General features: G+C 42.0%; 1 protein-coding gene across 1 annotated transcript; it reads left to right on the top strand.

The window, feature by feature from the left end:
• Positions 1 to 5060: 5060 nt before the first annotated feature.
• On the top strand, positions 5061 to 15692 carry LOC308290668 (extracellular calcium-sensing receptor-like; the record flags this gene model as incomplete). Its single annotated transcript, XM_080732579.1, has 9 exons — positions 5061 to 5419; positions 7918 to 8218; positions 9113 to 9382; positions 9531 to 9737; positions 11209 to 11484; positions 12122 to 12349; positions 13137 to 13260; positions 13347 to 13793; positions 15226 to 15692. 9 exons carry the CDS (start codon positions 5061 to 5063, stop codon positions 15690 to 15692), a joined length of 2679 nt encoding a protein of 892 aa, XP_080588705.1.
• Between the last annotated feature and the right edge of the window lie 7708 nt (positions 15693 to 23400).

Here is a 23400-nt window from a genome sequence, read left to right on the forward strand (position 1 = left end):
TTGGTTTCTGAGTGAAGCCACAAACACAGTTTTCAAGCCAGGAAATCAGCCAGTCAGTGATGGTAACACTCCCTATACTATAGAAATCCCTGTAGTTTACAGCAACTGTGAATCCTTGCTCTAGTTAAAGTCCATTCAGTTGACAGAGTCAGCAGCAGGTTCCAGTGGTCTGGGTCAGTATTCCCTCCTGTAGCTGCAGAAAGATAGTGTGTCCTCCCTCACTGGAAGTAGCTTTTGATCTGAAAGTGAATCTCATTGTCTGTCTCTGTATGTGTTGTCAGTGAGGAGAGGCAGAATAACCTGCAGGCTATCATGGTTTGGAAATGGGTGGAGCTATGAAACTCCTGAACTGTCTCAAGGTGCACACACACATTCACATACGCATGCACGCACACACGCGCACGCACACACACACACACACGCACGCACGCACGCACGCACGCACGCACGCACGCACGCACGCACACACACACACACACACACACACACACAGAAACGCCCACCAGGTATGTGGTGTGTGGTATTTATGCAAATTCTGACGAAACCTGAATCTTAGTAATTGTAACCTTGGGTCTAAAAATCTTTATTTGACTTGAAAATTCCCTCACTGGCACTTCAAAACTGACCTCCTGCTATCAAGTTAGACAGGTCCATCCATCCTTGTAAAGACTCTTGGTCCCCACATTTAAAGTAATACGTTGTGGACACAAGCATGCACGCACGCACGCACACACACACACAGAGTTAGGTACCGGTACCCTTGCAGCAGACCAACCTAGTTATAACTCTGCATTCCTGCCATGCATGATGATCATTTGTGAATATAATCATTCATAATAATAATCATGTACGCATCTGTTTTGTCCCATTTTACAATGTAGAGAGTTAGACTTTCTCATCGAGACAGAATACTTGTTCACCTCAATGGAAGGAAACCACAACTATTGAAGCCAACTTGACAAACACAAACTAGTTTAGCTGGTAAGACTTGATCTCCTCCGTGTCTTCAAGTAACACTGGCCTCTGAAAGGCTCTCTATAATAACCATACAAACAACAATAAATGTATACACTCTCTTGCCCAAGTGGCCCTTTTGCACATGTGATGAATTACAGACTGTACCGATAATAGTGATGATAAAACCTAAGTATTGAAATCCCACACATGTATAATAGACTTGGACCATGCAGCATTTAAAAAAGGTTGAACAAGTGATTTTCTTTGGTTAAAAACATTAAACAAGTGGAATTGGAAGTGATGACACAGAAATAAGCTGACAAAATTGGAACTGGAACAAACTGAACGTCATAAATGGTATAGGCTCTCCTGATTGAGTGAAATGTTGCCACCTGAAAATGTATTTTCTGTTTATCAAAGAGCTGAAGATGTATCTTTTACTGAATAAACATTATATAGCAATGATATCACAATATATATAGTCACAAAAAAGTATGCATCTGTATATATATATATATATATATATATATATATATAAAAAGGTAGCCCCCCGCGGGCCGCCAATTGGGGAACCCTGCTGTACAAGGTGCGGGTTTGTCCATATGTGTTGAAATATAATGTCCATGTAATTTCTAGAGAATCACAGTGTTTAGTTATTTACATCCATAATAATAAAAATGCCCCTTAAAAAACTGCATCATTGTCACATTTCACACAGATTTAATTGCTTTGCTAAATAGTTACTATATTATCTATTTTAAATCATTGAATCGTATTGCCATGAATTATATAGTCTACATGTATCATATAGTATCGTGATGCGTATCGTATCGCTATTAATAATTGTATTGTAAGTGTATTGATACACCCCTACAATTAGGGGTTAGATGTCTTGCTCAGGGACACTTCGACTCATTGCTGGCCTGGCCTGGAATCATACTGGTTGTCACAGCCTGCCTGGTTCCCCAGGCAGGCTCACTAAACACTCAGCTGTGGCTGTCCCCAATAATATGTAATGATAGCCTGATTTCCCTTTTTTTTACATGTCTGTTTAAAGTGGCTGGGGTGTGTGGGAAAAACATGGGTGAAGCCTCAAGGCATCTTCATCTCACCAGATGTGTTCCTGCAGCGAGCTCTGCTCCCGCATGACCAAATGACTGTCCCTTAGCTGTGGCATCTCCACAAACACACACAAACTAAATGAATTAGCGAACAACAACCCTAATCCTCCACACTCTTGTTTTTGTCTCCTCACTTCCCACTGGGACCTTTCTTTCAAGGTCTGTTGCATCATGAGCCTGTTAAAGGAGTAGTTCGTTATTTTCCATCAATTACATACACCATGTATTGAATTCATGTTTTTTTATTATTATTATTATATTGCCAGGGACAATAGATTCTTTTTATTATTATTTTATTTTTTACAACTATTGCCAATCTGCAAGGTCACAACGTGTTGCATCACAACGGGATGTGAGCTAGTACATCGGCTATAGACACAATATAAAGCTAGCTTTAAGTTTTCAAAGTGTACCTTATTTTGCTAGAACACCCTCAAGGACCTCTGTGAGTCCCCGGACCCTGCTTTGAGAACCACTGACTTGCAGGCAATTCAAATTACGTAAGGATATTACCAGTGGTGTGATATGGATTTTAGAAGTGGTGCCCCTCTAAATTCGTGACGTGATGATTCATGTGCGTGCATGTGAGGCGCTCGTGCGGGCAGCTAAATAAGTCTGGGCTCGCCGAGCCCAACCGAGCCCACGGCATCTCACCCCTGGATATTTCCGCAATGACCCAATCCATCAAAATCAATTACATGCCCCATGCAGCCTTTCATGGATGTGAATTGTGACACATTTTCCAAAACATGCCCATGTCACCCTCAAGGATCTCTGTGAGTCCCCGGACCCCACTTTGAGTACCACTGACTAGCAGGCAATTCGAAATTACGTAATGTAATAAGGTTATTACCACAATGGCCCAACGTATCAGACAAACCCTCAAATGTAAGTTAGCATGTTGCTAGGCTAGCAGTTGTTACTAACTGGGTCTGAGGTCTGAAATAGGCTATCGATTTATTTCATATGCACATGTCAATTTAGATGAGGGAATTGTGTGTGTGTGTGTGTGTGTGTGTGTGTGTGTGTGTGTGTGTGTGTGTGTGTGTGTGTGTGTGTGTGTGTGTGTGTGTGTGTGTGCGTGCGTGCGTGCGCGTCTGTGCGGGGACTGAGCATTGGTTTGAGGGTCCGTTGGTCCGACCAGGTTAACATTCACCAGGTTAGCATTGACCATGCGTCGACAGGTTAGCATTTCACCAGGTTAGCATTCACCAGCGTTAGTTTTACTGGGGTTAGGGTTAGGGTTAAGGTTAGGTTTAGGTTTAGGTGGTCGGAACACCGGCCCGTCGGCATATTGACGCAGACCCTGTGTGTGTGTGTGTGTGTGTGTGTGTGTGTGTGTGTGTGCGCGTCTGTGCGGGGACTGAGCATTGGTTTGAGGGTCCGTTGGTCCGACCAGGTTAACATTCACCAGGTTAGCATTGACCATGCGTCGACAGGTTAGCATTTCACCAGGTTAGCATTCACCAGCGTTAGTTTTACTGGGGTTATTGATATTGACGCAGACCCTGTGTGTGTGTGTGTGTGTGTGTGTGTGTGTGTGTGTGTGTGTGTGTGTGTGTGTGTGTGTGTGTGTGTGTGTGCGTGCGTGCGTGCGTGCGTGCGTGCGTGCGTGCGTGCGTGTGTGCGAGAGAGAAGTGTACCTTACATACTGCGTATCTCCTCATAAGAAACACATTTGCCACTTTGAACCGCCTCTTATAGCTTTTGATGGACCGCAACTAAGGTGAGAGGGATTTTTCAGTACCATCAGCCTACAGAGCAGAGAGCTATCACATGCTTGGCCCACCGGCTTGTATCACACCCAAACAGCCAATACAAGCCCACAACGCGTTGCTACTCGACACATTGTGAGCTTTTAGATCATCTATGTTCGGTTCGCGCCAGGTTGTGGTGGGCCAGTCTGGTCCAAGATGTCAGGGCCGAATTTATGTTCCACTCCAGAACGGCCAGTTTTCATTCAAAGATCATAAAATCAATTACTTATCACAGCATATTTCACTCTAAAAGGGCTGCACACCAGATGTGCACACAGACAAATAGAACACTTGCGTACAAATATAAATTAGCTAATAAATAGATGAATCTTGCCTCCTCAAACAGTAAACAAACACTGACTGCAACTTTGCAATTTGCCCACAATGTGTTTGTCCACAACAATGGGTACTATAACTAATCAATCCATTACTAAAAAGCATGTAGTGAAAATGTAATTGACAAGAAACACAAAATAAGATTGACACATGTACAAAAATGTGCATGCATAGTGCTTCCTCCTACAAGTAAAACACTGACTGGAACCTGTAAAATAACCTCTCTAAACCATATTGTGCAGATCACATTTACAGGAGGAAAAATACTTTCTTAATAGTGACAGTGCTTAGCAAGTATCGCCAATTTGTTTTCTGTTCTTATTGCTTTGATAATAACACACAATGAAATGAAATCCATATCAGTGGTTAGGATCTAGGCCTATGTAGGACTAGAATAAAATTAGCTACAGGCAAAGAGGGAACAGGGTGTCTGTGTGTGTGTGTGTGTGTGTGTGTGTGTGTGTGTGTGTGTGTGTGTGTGTGTGTGTGTGTGTGTGTGTGTGTGTGTGTGTGTGTGTGCGCGCGCGCGTGCGTGCGTGCGTGCGTGCGTGTGTGTGTGGAGTTGGGCCTTTTGACTCAGAGGCTTTCAGCTTTCAGGAAGTAACCAAAAATACACATAGGGAAGACACATTTGCATATTATAACCAAACCTGGGGGTCTATTAGAATTGTTAACTCCATAGACAGGTACAAAACAGAAAAGATACAAAACTATGGCACCTTATAGAGGGTGATAATGTATTAAGGCTTACTTGGCTTATTAGCCATGGAGGCTTTTAAGGCCTGCCTCTACGTCTGCCTCTGCCCCCAGATGGGTGGCGTGGAAGCGTACGTAATGCCACAAGGTTGGCATAGGCACAGCACGGATGGGTGGCGCGAAATATTACGTAATGCCACAAGAAGGTGGCACGGGGGACGGCACGGCGCTGCCTATAAGAGTTGGTGACTGGACAAAGGATTTAGAGAAGGGGAGGGAGGGTGTCAGACAGAGCAGGACAGTCATGAGGGCTTCTCCAGACGCACGCCTGCTCTACCTGTACTCCTGCTTGACATTGTTCCCTTCGTTCTCTCCATTGTCCTCCTCCTCCTCCTCACCTCCCTCTTCTTGTGCGTTACAGGCACGGTTTAACCTCAACAGAATGCACATGGCCGGGGACGTGGTTCTGGGCGGCTCCTTTCCCATCCACAGCATCCCCGTCTTCCCTGAGCTGTCGTTCGCCTCCGGGCAGCAGGAGCCCACTTGCTACGGGTGAGTATTGCAAATGCCAGCAGCCAGCAAGAGAACAGGGGTCCTTGTTTTGATGTATAATACCATTATTATTTCTTTCACTCAACCTTTATTTATTATTGAAAAAATAAAAATTAATAATGCCCTTATTTGCAGTGTCGTTGAGAGATACATCACAGTTCAACATCAATATTCACAAAAACAAAACAAAAAGTTCAAAAAACACTTGCAGGCATTTCTGCAATTAAAGATTGACATTGAATTTAAGCTGCAGGTCGTTCCCAGTGCTCGTATGGGGCATTAAAACAAAAGGCTGTCTTCCCCAGATCAGTGTTTGCTTTGGGAACATTTACTGTGAGCCAGTCACTGGAGTGTGTCCTCTATGTCACAGGATTCCAATCCAGCAGAGATTGAATACGTTGGTAAAGTCCCATCAATTGCCTTAAAAAAATTAACAGGTATCAATGTTTGTTTCACCAGTCGGCCAATGAAGGCCAACCCACTCTATCATACAGGAAGCAGTAATGAGTCCTATAATGTTCACCATGATATAAATCTAAGGGCAGAATGATAAACTGTTTCTAAGGGCTTGAGGATAGCAGCATTCTTACAAACAGGGACATGCAGAGAATGTAAGAGAGGCAGGGGCTGACATTTCTAAAAGGGCCTTTTGGTGAAAATATCGAAAAGAGCAGACCTCCAAGCTCACAACAATTCAGGAGAGTTTGGACAAGTCAATTCTCTTGAATGCTGCCTTCAGGTATGTCATGGAAAGAGGGCATTTGCATTTCTTTCACCATAGTAAAAAATGTATCCATGGTCTGGAGAGTACACTTTTTACGGACAGGTAAAAGAGCAGGGGCTCAAGCCCCCTTTGATGTCTATGTGTGCAGGTGCCTAAGACCAGGGATAGGAACATTGGCACACAGAAGGATAATCACTGGCACACTGGCATAAGTGTGAGAGAAGGGTTTTTTCTCTTTAACCCCTAAGACCGGGAACGAATCTGTGCCACTTTAGAGTTGAATCACTTTAACCATTATTACGCCATACTTTGGCTATTCAAAAAATAGCAGATACACAAGCTCATAAGATCTGCTATTTTTGAAAATGTGTCTAAATTTGTGCAAATCTTTGAATATGTATTCTTTTAAAGCGGACATTTTTAACTCAAATCTTTCTTCTGGGGGTCCCTGGAACAATATATTTTAAGATGGGGTTTGGTGGCCAATACTGTACATAATTGATATGAAAAGGTTTGAGAACCACTGATCATTGTGTTGAATCGACCTCAGGCCTTAATGGGTTAAACAAAACATTTAAAAAAATGTAGTCCCCTCTCGTCGGTTGGAAATATTGTATTTTTGTGTGGTGTCATAAATTAAACGTAATGTTGATATGGCACGCTGACTATCAAGAAAAAAAGAAAGAAAAAGCCCTCATTTTTTTAAAACTTTTTTATTGAAGTAAAAGTATCAATACTACAATGTTACAAGTAAAAGTTGGGAATTCAAAGTTTGCTTGAGTAAAAGTACAAAGGTATTGCCCATCAAGGGGAACTAGACCACTCACATTTCAAGATGTTCTGAGTAGGGACACAGGACTGACTGTGAATGAACTTGGTGTTGCAACAAGCAACAGAGACCAGTGGAAGCAGCTTGTGTCACAGATCTCGAGGGCACTCGAATGATGATGATGATGATGATGATTGTAAAAATTTACTTACAGCAAAAGTAGAAAGTAGACTACTCATTTTGAGTTCAAATGTGTATCATGTTTTTTTTCTCTCCTTTTTTTTAAATAGCAGATGTACAATGCAACCCATTGTGAGCTTGAAGATCAGCTATTTTCAAATGGCCGGAATTTACCGGTATATAGGGCTGAGGTGGTTAATGTTTGTCTGTAATAATAATCATCATCTACAAAGTGATAATAACTAAGGTTTTCACATAACTGTAGTGGGGTAAAAGTGCAATGTTTGCCTCTGAGATGTAGTGGAGTAGAAGTAACAGTTAAAAAAATTAGACCATTTTTATTTATTATTATTTATTTTTTTATTTTTTCACAAGAAGGGTTCATATTTGAGATTGTGATGAGAAAAGATGAGTGTTAAACTGTTTTTATTTACTGCTTTCTATTGTTTCTATCGATTTTAGCGTACAAGAGGCTATAAATAAATATAGGCTATGTTCCTTTTAGACACAATACGCCCCTTCCCAAGATGCACTGCAATCTTTCATGGGCAGATGTGATGGGGGCTAGTGTTACTGTAAATAGTAATAAAGAAATCGCCAGCTTATTGTGTCTAAAAAGACATTTAGCCACTTGTACACATGCCCCCACCCACTGAAATCGCTAAAACGATAGAAAGCAGTATATGAAAACATTTTAAAACTCATCATTTCTTTTTTTTTCTAAAATATGAATATGAATATGTTTTTTTTTTTTAAAGAAAAAAAGTTGTCCTTTAAGTAAAGTACTTAGTAAAATTACATTCCACCTCTGTATTTTTGTGTTAGGTTTTACGTTCAAGGATTCCGACAGGCCCAGACCATGGCTTTTGCCATCGCCGAGATCAACAGAGACCCCGGCCTGCTACCCAACGTCACTCTGGGGTACAGTCTCTATGATAGCTGTTACTCGCTCGGGATTGGATTCCGTGCAGCATTGTCATTGGTCAGTGGGCGAGGCGTGCGCTTCCGATTGGACGAGAGGCGGAGCTGCGTCGGCGCCCCTCCAGTGCTCGGAATTGTGGGTCCTGACACCTCGACGAGTTCTATCGCTATCTCTAGTGTATTGGGTTTGTACCGAGTGTCCATGGTAAGTTTCCAACTTGGATCCCCTTTTACCATCACCAATTTGATATACCTCTTCTGTTCAGATCTACAAGCTCACAGTGTGTCACTTCGTGCCGCAAAGTGAGCTTGTACATCTGCTATGTTTGAATATTTTTTGAAACATCTTGAAAGTGTTTGAAAAATGTTGGATAATTTAGATTTCTCTTTCCAACTGAAAGATTTCTTTTTATACAACGCAGATTTTCTTTTTCTTTATTTTTTCTCTTTTCTTTACAGCATTTGTTTTTTCTTCTTACATTTTTTTCTGTCTCACATTCTCACATGCTCTTCTTGCAGGGGAAAGGAAAAAGAAAATAGAGAATAATAATACATAGCAAATGTTTTGTGACTGTTTTCAGGTCAGTTACTATGCTGGCTGCTCATGTCTGAGTGACCGGAGTCAGTTCCCATCCTTCTTTAGGACGGTAACAAGCGGAGCCTTCCAGGTGAACGTCCACATAAAAGATCAGTTGGTATGAAGTAGAACACTGGTTCCCAAACAGTGGGTCGGAACCCACTGGCATTACATTTAGTTCTACTCGATCTATTCCTTTGTGAAAATAGTCGATCTACATGCTCATAACGCCTCGCAGCGTGAGGCGTTGTGAGCATGTAGATCTGCTATTTGTCTGCCTTTAATATTTGACAATTTGACCTATGTTTGACCAGAGGTACTAAAAAGTCCTTTAATTGTCACTTTAGAAATGTGTATACCCTGTGTACAATTATACTGTAAGTTGGTTTGTTTACTGTTGAGTGAGAAAACAATGTTGACATTTAGCTAAACATCTGGGGACCCCCCCAAAATAATTTGGGGACCCCTCTGGGGGTCCCGACCCACAGGTTGAGAACCATTGGGCCCTTACTGTCCAATCAGGTGCGAGCTGTGCTCCAGATCATGAGGCGGTGGGAGTGGAGCTGGGTAGGTGTGCTGTTCACTGATGATGACTATGGCCGCGACGGGGCCCGGTCCTTCCAGTCTGAGCTGGCCCGGTCTGGTCTGGGCTGTGTGGCCTATGCAGAGGCCCTGCCCTGGGACAATGACCTGGCCAAACTGCAGCGCACCGTCACTGTGGTGAAGACGTCCACTGCTCGTGTGGTCGTCGCATTTTCATACGGGAGCTACACGGTCAATCTGATGGAGGAGGTTTGTGTTCTGGTGATGCGTGTTGATTTATGGAAGCTGAAAGACATCTCTTCATATGAACATGAGTTGCAATGGTAACAGATGAATACATCAGGTTAAAACATGTTTTTAGCATTCATTCATTCATGCTTTTAAACATAACCAACAGGTGGTAAGGCAGAATGTGACAGGTCTGCAGTGGATAGCCACGGTGGGCTGGACACTCCACCCTAAGCTCCAGGCTCCTCGCTACATGGCCTACCTGAGAGGCACCCTGGGCATCTCCATCCGGCGGGCAGAGATCCCAGGTCTCAAGGACTTCATGTTGAACACACATCCTGACAATGACTCTGACAACAGCCACGAAAACAACATAGTGAGTTTCTGAGCTGTGCTAGCCACTCCAACAAGTGACCGAGTGTGTATGTCTGCATGTCCACGTGTCTGTCCGTATGAGCAAGGCCTTGACAGCTCCAATGCCGCTGGGTGACCTACACGTACCTTCAAGTGGTGCTGTTGAGCAGCCTTGAAGTGAATAGACAGGGATTTAACATTGTATCCTCTAGGACAGTAGTAAGGGGAACATATGAAAATCTGCGAAGTAAATCGTTACCAAGAAATGTCTTCACCAATGTGTTTCTAAAGGTGTGTAATAATATGTACTAAAAGGTTGAAATTCAACTCCTGGGGGAAACCTCATAAAAAAAATGATTCGTGTTTGTGTCCCATTAACTTTACTATAGGCCTACAGGAAAAACTACACAAAATAAATCTGCTTTAAGTAACATGTGAGGGGTCAAACTAGGGGTTTTTCATGATGCTGAATCCATTGCAAGCATTTGTTTTGCACGCAAAACATTCCATGGGCGACAAATGGCCCCCACAAAACGGTGAAAAGTGATGATTCAACACTAAACCATCGTTTTGTGGGTCCAATTTGAGCCCAAGGAATGTTTTTCGTGCAAAACAAATGCTTGCAATGGATTCAGCATCATGAAAAACCCCTAGTTTGACCCCTCACATGTTACTTAGAGCAGATTTATTTTTTGTATTTTTATCCTGTATAGTAAATTAATGGGACACAAACACAAATCAGTTTTTTTATGAGGTTTCCCCCGGGAGTTGAATTTCAACCTTTTAGTACTATTACACACCTTTAGAAACACATTGGTGAAGAAATTTCTTGGTAACGATTTACTTCGCAGTTTGGTCAAATATCTTATAAAATCCCCTTACTACAGGGTTGTCCAAAGTGGACCAAATGTGCCTAACCCATTTTCAGAGCTGCGCTATACTCCCCCGTAGTGCGGTGTTCTACCGATTCTTGGATTGCGCTGTTTGTGTAATATGTCTTCTAAATTTTGAATGCATTAATTTTTTACGCTTTTCGGCTGAAAATGTTCAGTGAAGAATATTCGGTCACATCACTAATATTTTCCCCCTACAACATAATCATCAGGTATTATGAAGATTTTTTTTTTCCTAAGTAGTGTACAGAAAGTGTTAAAATTATGTTTTTGGCCACACCCACCTGTTTATTAACTATGCCTGGTTGTCAGGTGGGTGGTGACCCAGCTGAAGTTAGCCACTCCCACAGTGGTGTTGTGTGGTACAAAATGGGAAGGGATGATATTATGATGATGTCATTATCAGTGCATTTCAGTTGGGCCTTTTGACTTGGAGGCTTTCAGCTTTCAGGAAGTAACCAAAAATACAAAGGGAAGACACATTTGCTTATTATAACCACACCTGGGGGTCTATTAGAGTAATGTTAACTCCACAGGCACGTACAGAACAGAAAAAGTACACAAATATGGCACCACCAAGTCTTCATTGCGTTTCTTCAGGTGAGGCAGTTTTGGGAGCACACATTTCAGTGTAAATTTGCACCCCTTCCGTCAGAGTGGGTGGATGCTGGCGGTAGGGCGTGTACTGGACAAGAGGACCTTGGAACAGCAGAAACTACCCTGTTGGATGTGTCTAACCTCAGGACAGAGTATTGTGTGTACAAGGCTGTGTACGCTCTAGCCCATGCCCTCCATGACATGTTGCAATGTGTCCAAGGCAGAGGGCCTTTCACTGGGCACAGCTGTGCCAGTGTGCAGACAATACAGCCATGGCAGGTATAATGAGACTTCACAGTTTACCTGTACATAATTAGTGTCCATTTGCCGTGAAACCTTTCATACACCCTCCCAGTAGACAGAGGAAACACCTCCACCCCAAAGTTTTTGAATCAGCCTCACACTGATGCTGTAACAATTTGCTTAAGTTGTGTGTGTGTGTGCTTGCGCGCACGCGCGCGTGTGTGTGTGTGTGTGTGTGTGTGTGTGTGTGTGTGTGTGTGTGTGAGGGTACACAAAGGGACACTATAGTTATTCTATTCTATTCTATTTTAATGTATTTTTAATGCACTGTTCTGAGAGGTAGGCAAGTGTAACATTTCAATTGTGACAACAATAATTGGATTGGATTTCTTGATAAATCGGATATCAGCGTGATCCCAATCCTGATTGTTTTGTTTTTTACTATGCACAAACTCCAAATCTGATCCGATCAGAAGGGGATTCAAAGTTTTGAACTTGTGGGCCCTGATGATTTAATTAGGTTAGGTTAAAGACTGACCTTACGTGAATCTTAAGAAAAGGGAAAAAAAAGTATCAGGCCGTAGAGACACTTTTATACAGCAACAGTATGCCTCAATGTAACATTTGTGCACATTGTATAATTATATCTTATCTCTTTTTCTCGCCTTTCTAGCTTGTGTATTACCTGCAAAAGGTGAACTTCACCACGCCATTTGGTGATCATGTATCATTTGATGAGAATGGTGATGTTTTACCAATGTGGGATGTCATGAACTGGGCGTGGCTACCTGATGGAAGTGGAAAGGTTCAGACTGTTGGTGTGGTCAAGGAGTCAGCCTCCGGAGATGAAGAACTCGTCCTCGATGAAGACAGAATCTTCTGGAGCTTGGAATCCACAAAGGTCACTTTGGCTTTCTAAAATGGCTGATGTCGAGATCATGATGTGAATGTCATTTAGTTTTGGCTGAGCATGAGACTACGAAAGGCGGAATCAGGCGATGGTCCCGGTTGCGCACCGGGGACCACTTGGCAGATGTTGTGATTGGTGTGAACTTTGTATACCGTTCCCCAGCGGATTACCGCACCATACCTGGGAACAAATGGGGAGGTAGTCTGGGGTCCAATTGATATATCACTTATATATTGTTATAATGACACATTATTTTACTTCCTTCTCTACTTGAATGTTGACAAGAAATTATAATCCCGCTAGTAGCGCGAGCCGTGAAAAAACAAACAAACACATGTAGCAAGTGCTGCTGCTATGATCAAATAACAAGGATTAGTCTGTGACTTCACTGTTAAGATACCAAGATCTCACTGTCATACGATAATTACAGACATCGTTACATTGCGATTGTATCAAAGACCATCAGCGCACACTGCTTTGGTTGTGTATTGTTGTTCTGTTGTTATAACTCAAGACAACATCAAGAGCACAGACAAACGTACTAACTATTTGCTTTTAACTCTGACAAGTGACTCTTCTTCTGTGACATGACATTCTCTATCTCCCAAAGTCCCATAGTCTAAAAAGCACCAGTACCATTACAGTTGAATGACGTGTACTCTGGTCCGGAAGAATCTTGGCCAAAGTGAATGCTGGCCAGCGGGCCCAGGCAATTCTATTTGGAAACGGTTCGAATCAATCTAACCCAGTCTGAATCCAATCTTAATTTCCTCCGCAGCCTCCTCGGTCAGTGTGCAGTGAAAGCTGTTCCCCTGGAACCCGTGTGGCCAGAAGGAAAGGAGCACCGGTCTGCTGCTTTGACTGCATCGTTTGTTCTGAGGGAGAGATCAGCAATGAAACTGGTAGATTTACAGCAGCAATGTGAAGTAGGTTATCTTCATAATGATGGTATGCTCGTCTGTCTTTAAAACTTGCCCCTCTTTGTTAGACTCTACAGAGTGCACCGGTTGTCCAGAGGACTTCTGGTCCAGTCCCCAGCGTGACCACTGTGTCCCCAAGAGCATGGAGTTCCTCTCCTACCACGAGGCCCTGGGCATCTCCCTGACAACCATCTCATTGCTGGGCACACTTATCTGTGCCGTTGTCCTGGGAATCTTCATCTATCATCGCAGCACGCCCATGGTGCGCGCCAACAACTCAGAACTCAGCTTCCTCCTCCTGATGTCCCTCAAACTCTGTTTCTTGTGTTCGCTTCTGTTCATCGGCCGTCCGAGGCTCTGGACTTGTCAGCTGAGGCACGCGGCGTTTGGTATCATCTTCGTGCTGTGTGTCAGTTGTATCCTGGTAAAGACTATGGTGGTGTTGGCCGTGTTCAAGGCCTCCAAGCCTGGAGGTGCAGGCATCATGAGGTGGTTTGGTGCCATGCAGCAGAGAGGTACTGATGGGTTTTTTGTTTATATCCCATGTAAATATCCCATAATGATTCAAGATTACTCCCACACAAGAAAGGAGACCACACCGGTGTAAGTCCGTTTTTTCTCTTAGTTGTATTAAAAGAATAGTTCAGAGTTCAGCGTACAGTACAGAAATTCACCCATAGTGCCTTCTGCCCATACAGAACATAATTTCACAGATATATGGAGTTAAAGAATACATTAGTCACATTCTGATTGGACAATTATAACATAACAGTGGTTCATGTCGAGTTAAGTGCCATGATGTCACAGGCTGACATGGCCTTCATCAGTGGATAGAATACGACAGAGTTGTTGAGTGATGGTGTAATCTGGTTGTTGACAGCTCCTGCCGTCACCCCATAAGGACCAGTAAGACTCCCTAATCGGGAGATAAGCGACCGTAGGTCACTTATCTCCACAAATAGGGCAAAAATGTGTTTTGCCAAAATCTTCCTGATCCATGTTGATGACATGAGTGTAGACATACTGTGTAGTGATTTTCGTGATTTTAGGGCAAAATCTGTAGGAGCAGTGTCCAAAAATGTGTTTTTAAAAATCGGCCTGGAGGTGGCGCTATATGGGAGAGATTCATGTTGATGGGATGAGTGTAGACGTACCGATTTGCGTGATTTTAGGGCAAAAATTGTAGGAGCAGTGTCCAAAAATGTGTTTTGCAAGAATCGGCCTCATGGTGGCGCTAGAAGAGGGCCATGTGAGAAATGAGGGGTGGGGTCTCCGCGCCGGCAAGGCGGACGAATAGGTACCGGGCCCGGCTGTCCCGGTCACTCCTAGCCGGAGTTACGGCATTTTATGTGAGCTGCAGTGTAGGGGGTCCTCCACTGGGGGCGCCACCACTTTTGCATCCATTCTGGAGCACCAGGAGTGGGTGGTCCCCGGGAATTCCCCGTGAGCAGCCCCGTTGGGGTGGTCATTTGGTCAGTTTAGCACATTTGGTCATTTTTTACATCTGGGGGTCCCCCAGTGACCTGGGGGTCCCTGGAGCTCCGGGGGTCCTTGGAGGTTGTAGTTTGGCAGGTAAGGAAGGTGTGTGCAAAATTTGGCATGGATCGGGGCAGCGGTTGCGGAGATATGAGCAGGGCAAGAGTGTGACGTGTGAGGTGTGACAGACAGACAGACTGACAGACAGACTGACGGACTGACTTACACTTTGTGCAGGGTTTGATAGTAAATGCGACCTACGGTCGCAATAAAGATTGTTTACTTAAAGACGGTTTACCAGTGAAGTATCAGACACTTGTCCAGTGTCAAGGCTGTTTGAATAACAATGTTAGAATAACAGCACAATTGATAGATGATCTGTTATGTACGGTAGTTAGACCTTTAGACAAAATTTGGACAAAATATTTTATTAATGTTATATTAATAATATTAACCAAACTTTTCCAACAGGTACCGTTCTGGTCCTTACTTTCGTCCAGGGAACAATCTGCACCGCCTGGCTGGTGTCCGCCTCACCAGCTCCTCATAAAAACACACAATACCACAGTAGTAAGATAGTATATGAGTGTGCAGTGGGATCGACGGTTGGTTTTGCGGTGTTGTTGGGTTATATTGGCTTATTGGCACTGCTCAGCTTCCTCCTGGCATTCATGGCAAGGAACCTTCCAGGAAACTTCAACGAAGCAAAGTTAATCACTTTCAGCATGCTGATCTTCTGTGCTGTGTGGATAGCCTTCGTCCCGGCGTATGTCAGCTCGCCAGGCAAATATGCAGATGTAGTGGAGGTGTTTGCTATTTTAGCGTCTAGTTTTGGTCTATTGATGGCGCTGTTTGGACCAAAGTGTTATATAATAATTTTGAGACCTGAGAGAAACACTAAGAAGTCCATCATGGGCCGAGGTGCCACCAATAAATAGCAGCAGTATAGCAATATCTATTCTTTCTTTTCTTTTTTTATTGTATCACCAAGCAATCAAACTTGCAAACTTGCAACCACCTACTAACTGAGATCTGATCTCCCCTAAATGAAAAAATTAAATAAATCTCTATTTCCATTGTGTAGACCTGACTGGACAGTATAGTGTGGACTAGATGACCTTTATAGGCCAACCAGTTCAACCAGTTCCATTCATTGACAGGTAGGCAGCCGGACCATTAGGCTAATCAACAAGCTTTAAGAGATGTAAATTTGGTCTGCCGGGCCATTAGCCTACTCAAGTCGCCTATAGAGATGTAGAACAGAGCCCTTCTGCAGCGGCAGCCAACAATAGAGACAAACACTGAACAAAGTCCACTCTCCTTTCTGATTGATTTATTATTTGTAAACAACAACACCTTCTTATTCCCATATGAGATACAATAATCCATCACACAGAAATAAGACAGGAGAGTGATCAGAGTGAGAATGGAATATTTACTATGGAGAGAGAGTATTCAAGACAGGTATACAGTACATAAATAATGGTTCGTGCTCTCTCTGACAAATGATGTTTTGACATGAGTATAAGTATGGTCATTTGGTCAGTCAGTGGATGACGTTTAAACAGTTCATAGGATATGTTTCTTGTCCACAAATCACAAGACGAAGAGTCCGCGTACAGTAGGTTACTGGAGGGGAAGATGTCCTTGCTGGTGTCTGGATGACACAAGCTTAGAATACCAAAACAATTCTCATTGTTTTCGGAATAGGCTCCAGGCAGTTGATAAGGTCTGATTTCTACCAGACGGAGACCTTGTGTTGTACTGTACATGACATTTTATGACACAGTCCCTGTGCCTTAAACTTCAGGTGGTCATCAATATGTATTGATAAAAAGATGATATGAACCATAACAAAATACCTATCAATATCCACCGGCTGGTTAATATTGATCTTTTTATCAAATAGATCAACAAAAGAAAACAAAATAGGTAAAACAGTGGGATGAAAGATGGTTAGGGTTAGGGTTAAAATATTTCTTCAATAGCTTCAATAGCAAAAGGAACTGTAATTCGTTAGGGTTAGAGAAGCATGACATTAATGACAAAATGTTATCATGTTTACACCTAAATGAAATAACCCCTTGTAGTCTTCCCCTGCAACCTGTTCAAAAGAAAAAGGACAGAATAAAAATAAAAAGGGGTCCATAAGTCCATAAGTCCTCGATATGATGAGGGCTAGAGACAGAGCAAAGTCCAGGGATCGAGTTGAGGTCGGAGATGGGTTGTAGAAGGGCGGAGACGGGTCGGAGATGGGCGGAGACGGGTCGGAGATGGGTTGTAGATGGGCCGGAGAGTGGACGTGGGGTCTTTTAGGTGGGTTTCAGACAGCTCCTACGGACAGAAGCTTGCGGCAGTTCACTAATATCGATACAATGGATTCTTCAGTCATAATTATAGCGGCTTAATTCTTCGACAGTGCGATTTCAGAATACTCACAGGCCCGGGAGGCTGCAATAGCCCCCCGCTGTGATGATGGCGCGTTCGCACTGCCCTCTGGCCTCTGGTGGTTCCTTGGCTCCGCCTGGCGTCCATCGGGCCTAGAGGATGACAGTGCTTGGCGGCAGGTCACTTGTATTTCAACAATTTACAATCATCATTTCTCCACCTAAATGTTTTTCTTCACAGTGCATTTCCGTTACCCACCGACAACCAGAGCATAGCTCTGGTCCTGCGGTTGATTGGCTCGTGCACTGGTGGCCCATCGTCTGTTGGTGGTGCCCCTTTCCACTCTCCGCCCTCTGTATTTTTGTCTCCGCTGTGGTGTTGTCATGGTTAGCCCTTATAGGTGTTGAGTGGCTGTAAGCCATTCTGATAGTCTGTTTGTGTTGGGCAGAAGGATTAATGCACACAACACAAACATACAAAGTTTTAAAATCAAATGTTTCAAAATCAAAATTAAACGTTAAACAGTGAAAATCAAAGCATAAGCATACAGTAAAATTCAAAGCATATTCCAAACAATCAAGCACACTCCCCCCTCTTGACACAAGGTGTGGCATTAATGATGTTGTTGATGTTTGGGGCTAAATGGTTAAAATAATAAAAATAGAAATACATTTTCGGACCACAGATTTATAATCTGTTCACAGTTCTTCAATTATTCAAAACTTTCAAAAAAACAAAACAAATTAAAAATGACTTAAAATCATAAAATAGTTAAATCAGTGTCAAATGTTTCTTAGTAGGCCTACCAGTAAGACACCCAAAGAGGTCCTGGGAACAGGAAGTTCCACACAAGGATTGTGGGTAATCGAGTCTTTTTAAAATGTTTCATAACAGTACCAGAATGGAACATCAACAAAATACTTTAGACAGTAAACAATCAGAATGTTGATGAAATCCGTAGAAAGGAAGACAAAACATCTAACCCTTTCTCACACATAACCGCCATGGCCATGGCACAGTCACACACACATACTCACAGGCCGAGAGGGAGTAAAGTGTCCGGGCCTCTTCTGTAACATAGGCACCGTATAAACAGGGCCCCTTTGATATGAGAACACAGACAGAAGGTTTAAATAAAAATAAAAGATAATAATAATAACAAAATAAATAAAATATAATTAAATGGACACCAGCCCCTAGGGAAGCAAAACAAAAAAGAACGGCTCCACCGGACATGGTGCCCCTTTCTCAACAAGACAGGAGGACAGAGAAAAACGGCCAAAATCAAATGTTAATAAAACATGAGGTCAAATCCGTCCAGTCCAACAAAAAAAATAAAAAAATAAACCTGTCATAAACCTGGAAAAACAAAACAAAATGAAATGAACAGTTGACATGAATTTATATAGTTACTGTAAGACATGATGTAATATCATGTCAAGTGGTCACCTCATGGGCTGGGTTGACCTTAATCAGTGGACAGAACACAACTGAGTTGTTGACATGATGGTGAATCTTGTTGTTGACAGCTCTTGCCGTCACCCCATGAGGATAAAGATTGTTTACTTAAATATGGTTTACCAGTGAAATATCAGACACTTGTTACAGTGTCAAGGCTGTCGGAATCACGATGTTAGAATATCTCGGTGTGTTAAGGAACATAGAGTGGCAAACATCACTTTTAGGAGAAACACATAGAAACAGATTCACACAACAGAGTAAGACCCATTTTGAGAGAGAGAGATAGAGAAACAGTATGTAACAAGTCACTTGAAGTTTATAACGATCCCCACAGTTTCTCCAAATAAAATAAAACATAGGCAGAGCTAGCGCAAGCAGCAAGCCTAAATGCGAGCCAGCGACTCACACATACCGTACAGTATTGCACGGCCGAACACACACACACATGCACCACTGCTCACTTCATACTGGGTTTGATTTTTTTCCTTTTCTTTCACTCAATTGACAATCAAGGTTATAACCAGGGGAGAAAAATAGGATTAAAACACACGTACAGTACATGTATCCATGTAGACAATATCTCATACATTTACACACGTGGGTCAGTCAGTTCAGGGGTCATCATTCAGAAGGGGGCTTCTTTAGTTCCAGTGGTCATGTTTATCTAAAATGTTCTTGGAAGCGCTCACAGACTGAGTTAAAAACTCCTGAGACGGAATTTAAAAATAAATAAAAATAAGAATAAGACAAAAAAGAAGACATGTAAGCGTAACATGATCAAATAACCATAACTTCTCTCAGTAATCTGGTTAAATAAGATAGCTGAAAACCTGCTGTGTCGGTCTTATGCACTGGCCAAAACTTCCTACAGAACCAGGAAACACAATGCTGGTCTGGCGGTGAAATCCTGACTTGACTTAATTCACTGTCTTATTTCTGTGTGATGGATTATTGTATCTCATATGGGAATAAGAAGGTGTTGTTGTTTACAAATAATAAATCAATCACTTTCCTCCTACCTGTAGGATATCCTCCGTTCCAAATAAATAAGTCCTTAATGTGGTAAACAGATTCCAAACACAAAGCATTGTGTAGGCCTAGTTTAAATCTGGATTAAGAATTTACGTCTTGTTGTCTCTCCAGCTGTAGCATATTAAAACTCGTTAAGCAAGCCTTGACTTGTCTGTAAATTTAACAAATGCACTGTTAACAGAGAGACTTGTAACATTTTAAGTCCCTATCAAGAGGTTTAAACAAACCAAAACAACTGCAACGGCATTTTGGCTGGCATTTCGGCTGGCATTTCGCCTACTAAAATTGTATTCCCAGCTACGGCCCTGCTTGTCACATCAGTCAAAATGACTTCTTGTAAAGCTGGTGACCCTGTTTGCTTCAGGACCAACTTGAGACATGATATTTACAAATCCAAAACTTTGTGAATTTGAAAAAGGTTACCTCAATTGTTGAATTCTTGTGTTTCTAATATATATGATTTATCAAGCCATCTGTGGGTCATGCATCAACCAGCTCTCCAAAAGATCTCCAATTAGGCATAAAAGTATTCAACTTAATACACAGCACAAAAAAACAAGCCAGCCGGGGCACCTGATAGAGGGAAAAGAACTTCCACCGGGGAGACTACCCCCTGTCAGGTGAAAAGAAGCGTCTTGGACTCCCCATGCATAGAAGGAAGCATGAGGTCAGTCCGTTGCTCTCCCCAGATTTACAGAGGGAGTGTAGTGCCCAGGATGACACTGGATGAAAAATATGGGTTACAAATTGTGGTATATATAAATAAATATGTCTCCTCACGTTATAGAAATTACATCCTGCACCTAATTCTACATTCATTCAAACTCCTAAGTCTGACTGGGGAGGGAGTCTGAGACAAAAATATGTCTAGAAACAATATGTTATGTATAGCTGATAAGTAGGATTTTCCACCTATTAGTCTGAAAATAATCACGCAGTTGAGGAGAAAGACATACAACGTTCTTGGTTTTATTCGTGAGAGCTCTCAAGCATACAGTAAAATCATCATCTCATATACTGAGCGAAGTTCCTCCCACAACCCCAGGGAGGCCGGACCAAGGCCCTAACACCCTAGGTAGACTGAGACAATCCTCACACATGGATATTAGAGAACAACGCTGTCAAAAGGATTTGAATACATTAAGCTCAGACGGTCGTTGATTAGCAATCTGAAACAAAAGAGCACACACACTACATGGGGTCTGTGAGCCAAACTGGGAAAACCAGTTTGAATATGGGGGCTTCAATCATTACTCTGTCAGCTTTCAAAAGTTCATAGAGTTTAGAGTGAAATATAATGTTTGAAATAAACATATACAATTCCCCTTATCAATAGCCTATAGACATTCAAAATCATTTGGAAATAATTGACGTGGTGTCATAACTTATGACACCACCAAATGTTGATTTGGCACACTGACTATATCAATAAAGTGAAAAATTTGCACCTCAAAGGTTGCTGACCCCTGCTGAACTGTAAAATGTTTAGCATTTGAACAGACAGGTTTAAATTAACAAAATATACTGTACAATAATAGACTTTTCAGTTGCAATTAAAATGTAAACAGGTATCATTATTTGACTGTACATGTCATATCATTGTAAATGTCTGTTTGGGTATAATTGTATTAACATTAAACATACACTTTTGGCAATCAGATTCTTTCTTGACTGATTTAGTCTTAAAATGATGTGGATTAAATGCTGTGTTTATGTGTAGGCCTATATTATGTCTGCGTTCATTCAAGTGGCTGAGGTGTGAGATTTAAAACGTGGTGGATGGAGGATTAGGATTGTTGTCCGCTAGTTTAAGTGTCTGAGGTGTGAGATGTAAAACACGGATGACTGGAAGATTAAGATTGTTGTTCGCTAGAGGGGAAAACATGAGTAAAACCTCATGGCATCTTCATCTCACTTATTTATATTTATAAACTAACTAAAATGTCATGGAATTAAATGAGAGCGACCACAATTATTGCAGCAGTGAAGCCTTTATTTAAAGCAAATAAACATCAGTATTTACAGGTATAACCAAGTAAATATTTGCTTTTACAAAACATTCTTTGAAGACATAAAAAATACACATATTCTAGAATCTAAAACAATAAACAGTGATGCAAAGTGTTATGATAATCGGTCAAACAACACAGAAGATGAGTTACAAAAGGCTAGCCAGTCAGCACTCTATTGCACCATTATTGTATGAATATGAGTCAACATTACGATGAATATGTCTAATAAAAATTGCATTTTTAATTACAACACTCAACTACAAAACTATAGTGTATCAGATTGTTCCAGAATAACTAGTGGCATTGGAATGCAGCCATTGTTTCTATTCACAACACAAACAGCAAAACCAATTGAGTTTGACATTCATTTCATGTTGATGTTTTTTTTTTTTTGTTCTTTCGTATAGCTATGTCTTGTAATTGTCATCATGGGATTAGAATGAATGATCATACTGTGACTGTGTGGTATCATGCATTTCCCCTGCATGAGTCCTCATGTGTGTTTTTAGAGAAACCCTGTGACTAAAGCCTATGCCACAAACTCTACATGTAAATGGCTTTTCTCCTGTATGAGTCCTCATGTGTGTAATTAGATTACTACTTAAACTACAGCCTTTACCACAAACTGAACATGTGAATGGCTTTTCTCCTGTATGCGTCCTCATGTGTAATTTTAGATTACCCTTGTCACAGCAGCCTTTGCCACATACACTACACGTAATGGGGTCCCTGTATGAGTCGTCATGTGTGTCTTCAGATGACTTGATTTAATGTAGCCTTTGTCACAAACTTTACACGGAAAGGGCTTTCCCCTGTATGAGTCATCATGTGTGTTTTTAGATTACCTGAGTTACTGCAGCCTTTGCCACATACGTTACACGTAAAGGGCCTTTCCCCTGTATGAGTTCTCATGTGTCTGGTTAAATCACCCATGTCTCTGCAGCTTTTGCCACACTCTTTACAAATAACACTTTTCTTCCTAATTTGACTAGTTGGTTTTGTTGGTTTCAGTTCCTGGGGCAGATTTTGTATTAAATTAATTATCTGCCCTCCCAAATTATTTCCGTGTGATTTCAGTGTGTTTAATGCTGACTCACCTTCCCCTTTCTCCCAGTCATCACTGTCTTCAGTATCATATTCAGAACAATGTGAAGGGAGGAGTGGATAATCATTAGTTGTTTGTGATGTTTCTTCTACATGAGCTTGTGTCTCCATGTGTTCTGTGCTGTTTAGAGGCCCTGCCTCTAAATTGTCATTAACATATTCACTTTTCATTGCTAGCAATGTCTCTGTTGACCCATCAGCCTCCTCTTGTCTTTGAAGTAGCTCCCCCTGTTCCTCTTTAATCTGTGGAGGCTCTGGTTCCTCCTGGACCAGACTGGAGCTCCTCTCTTGCTGTTCCTCTTTAATCTGTGGATGCTCTGGTTCCTCCTGGACCAGACTGGAGCTCCTCTCTTGCTGTTCCTCTTTAATCTGTGGAGGCTCTGGTTCCTCCTGGACCAGACTGGAGCTCCGCTCTTGCTGTTCCTCTTTAATCTGTGGATGCTCTGGTTCCTCCTCGACCAGACTCCAAATTCCCTCCTGTTGTTCACATAAAGGGAGGAGCCAGGTGTCTAGGGAATAATAATAGAACGTTAAATGTTTAATATCCATACATTTGTTACCTCTGTTTTGTATATGTCATGGTTGGAAATTCTGATGTTGGAACTAAATGTTCAACATGTCATTGTTTTGATGGATGTTTTGAATCTAA

Source organism: Nannobrachium achirus, assembly GCF_963921795.1.
Source record: "Nannobrachium achirus genome assembly, chromosome: 9".
In the NCBI taxonomy this organism is placed as follows: domain Eukaryota; kingdom Metazoa; phylum Chordata; class Actinopteri; order Myctophiformes; family Myctophidae; genus Nannobrachium; species Nannobrachium achirus.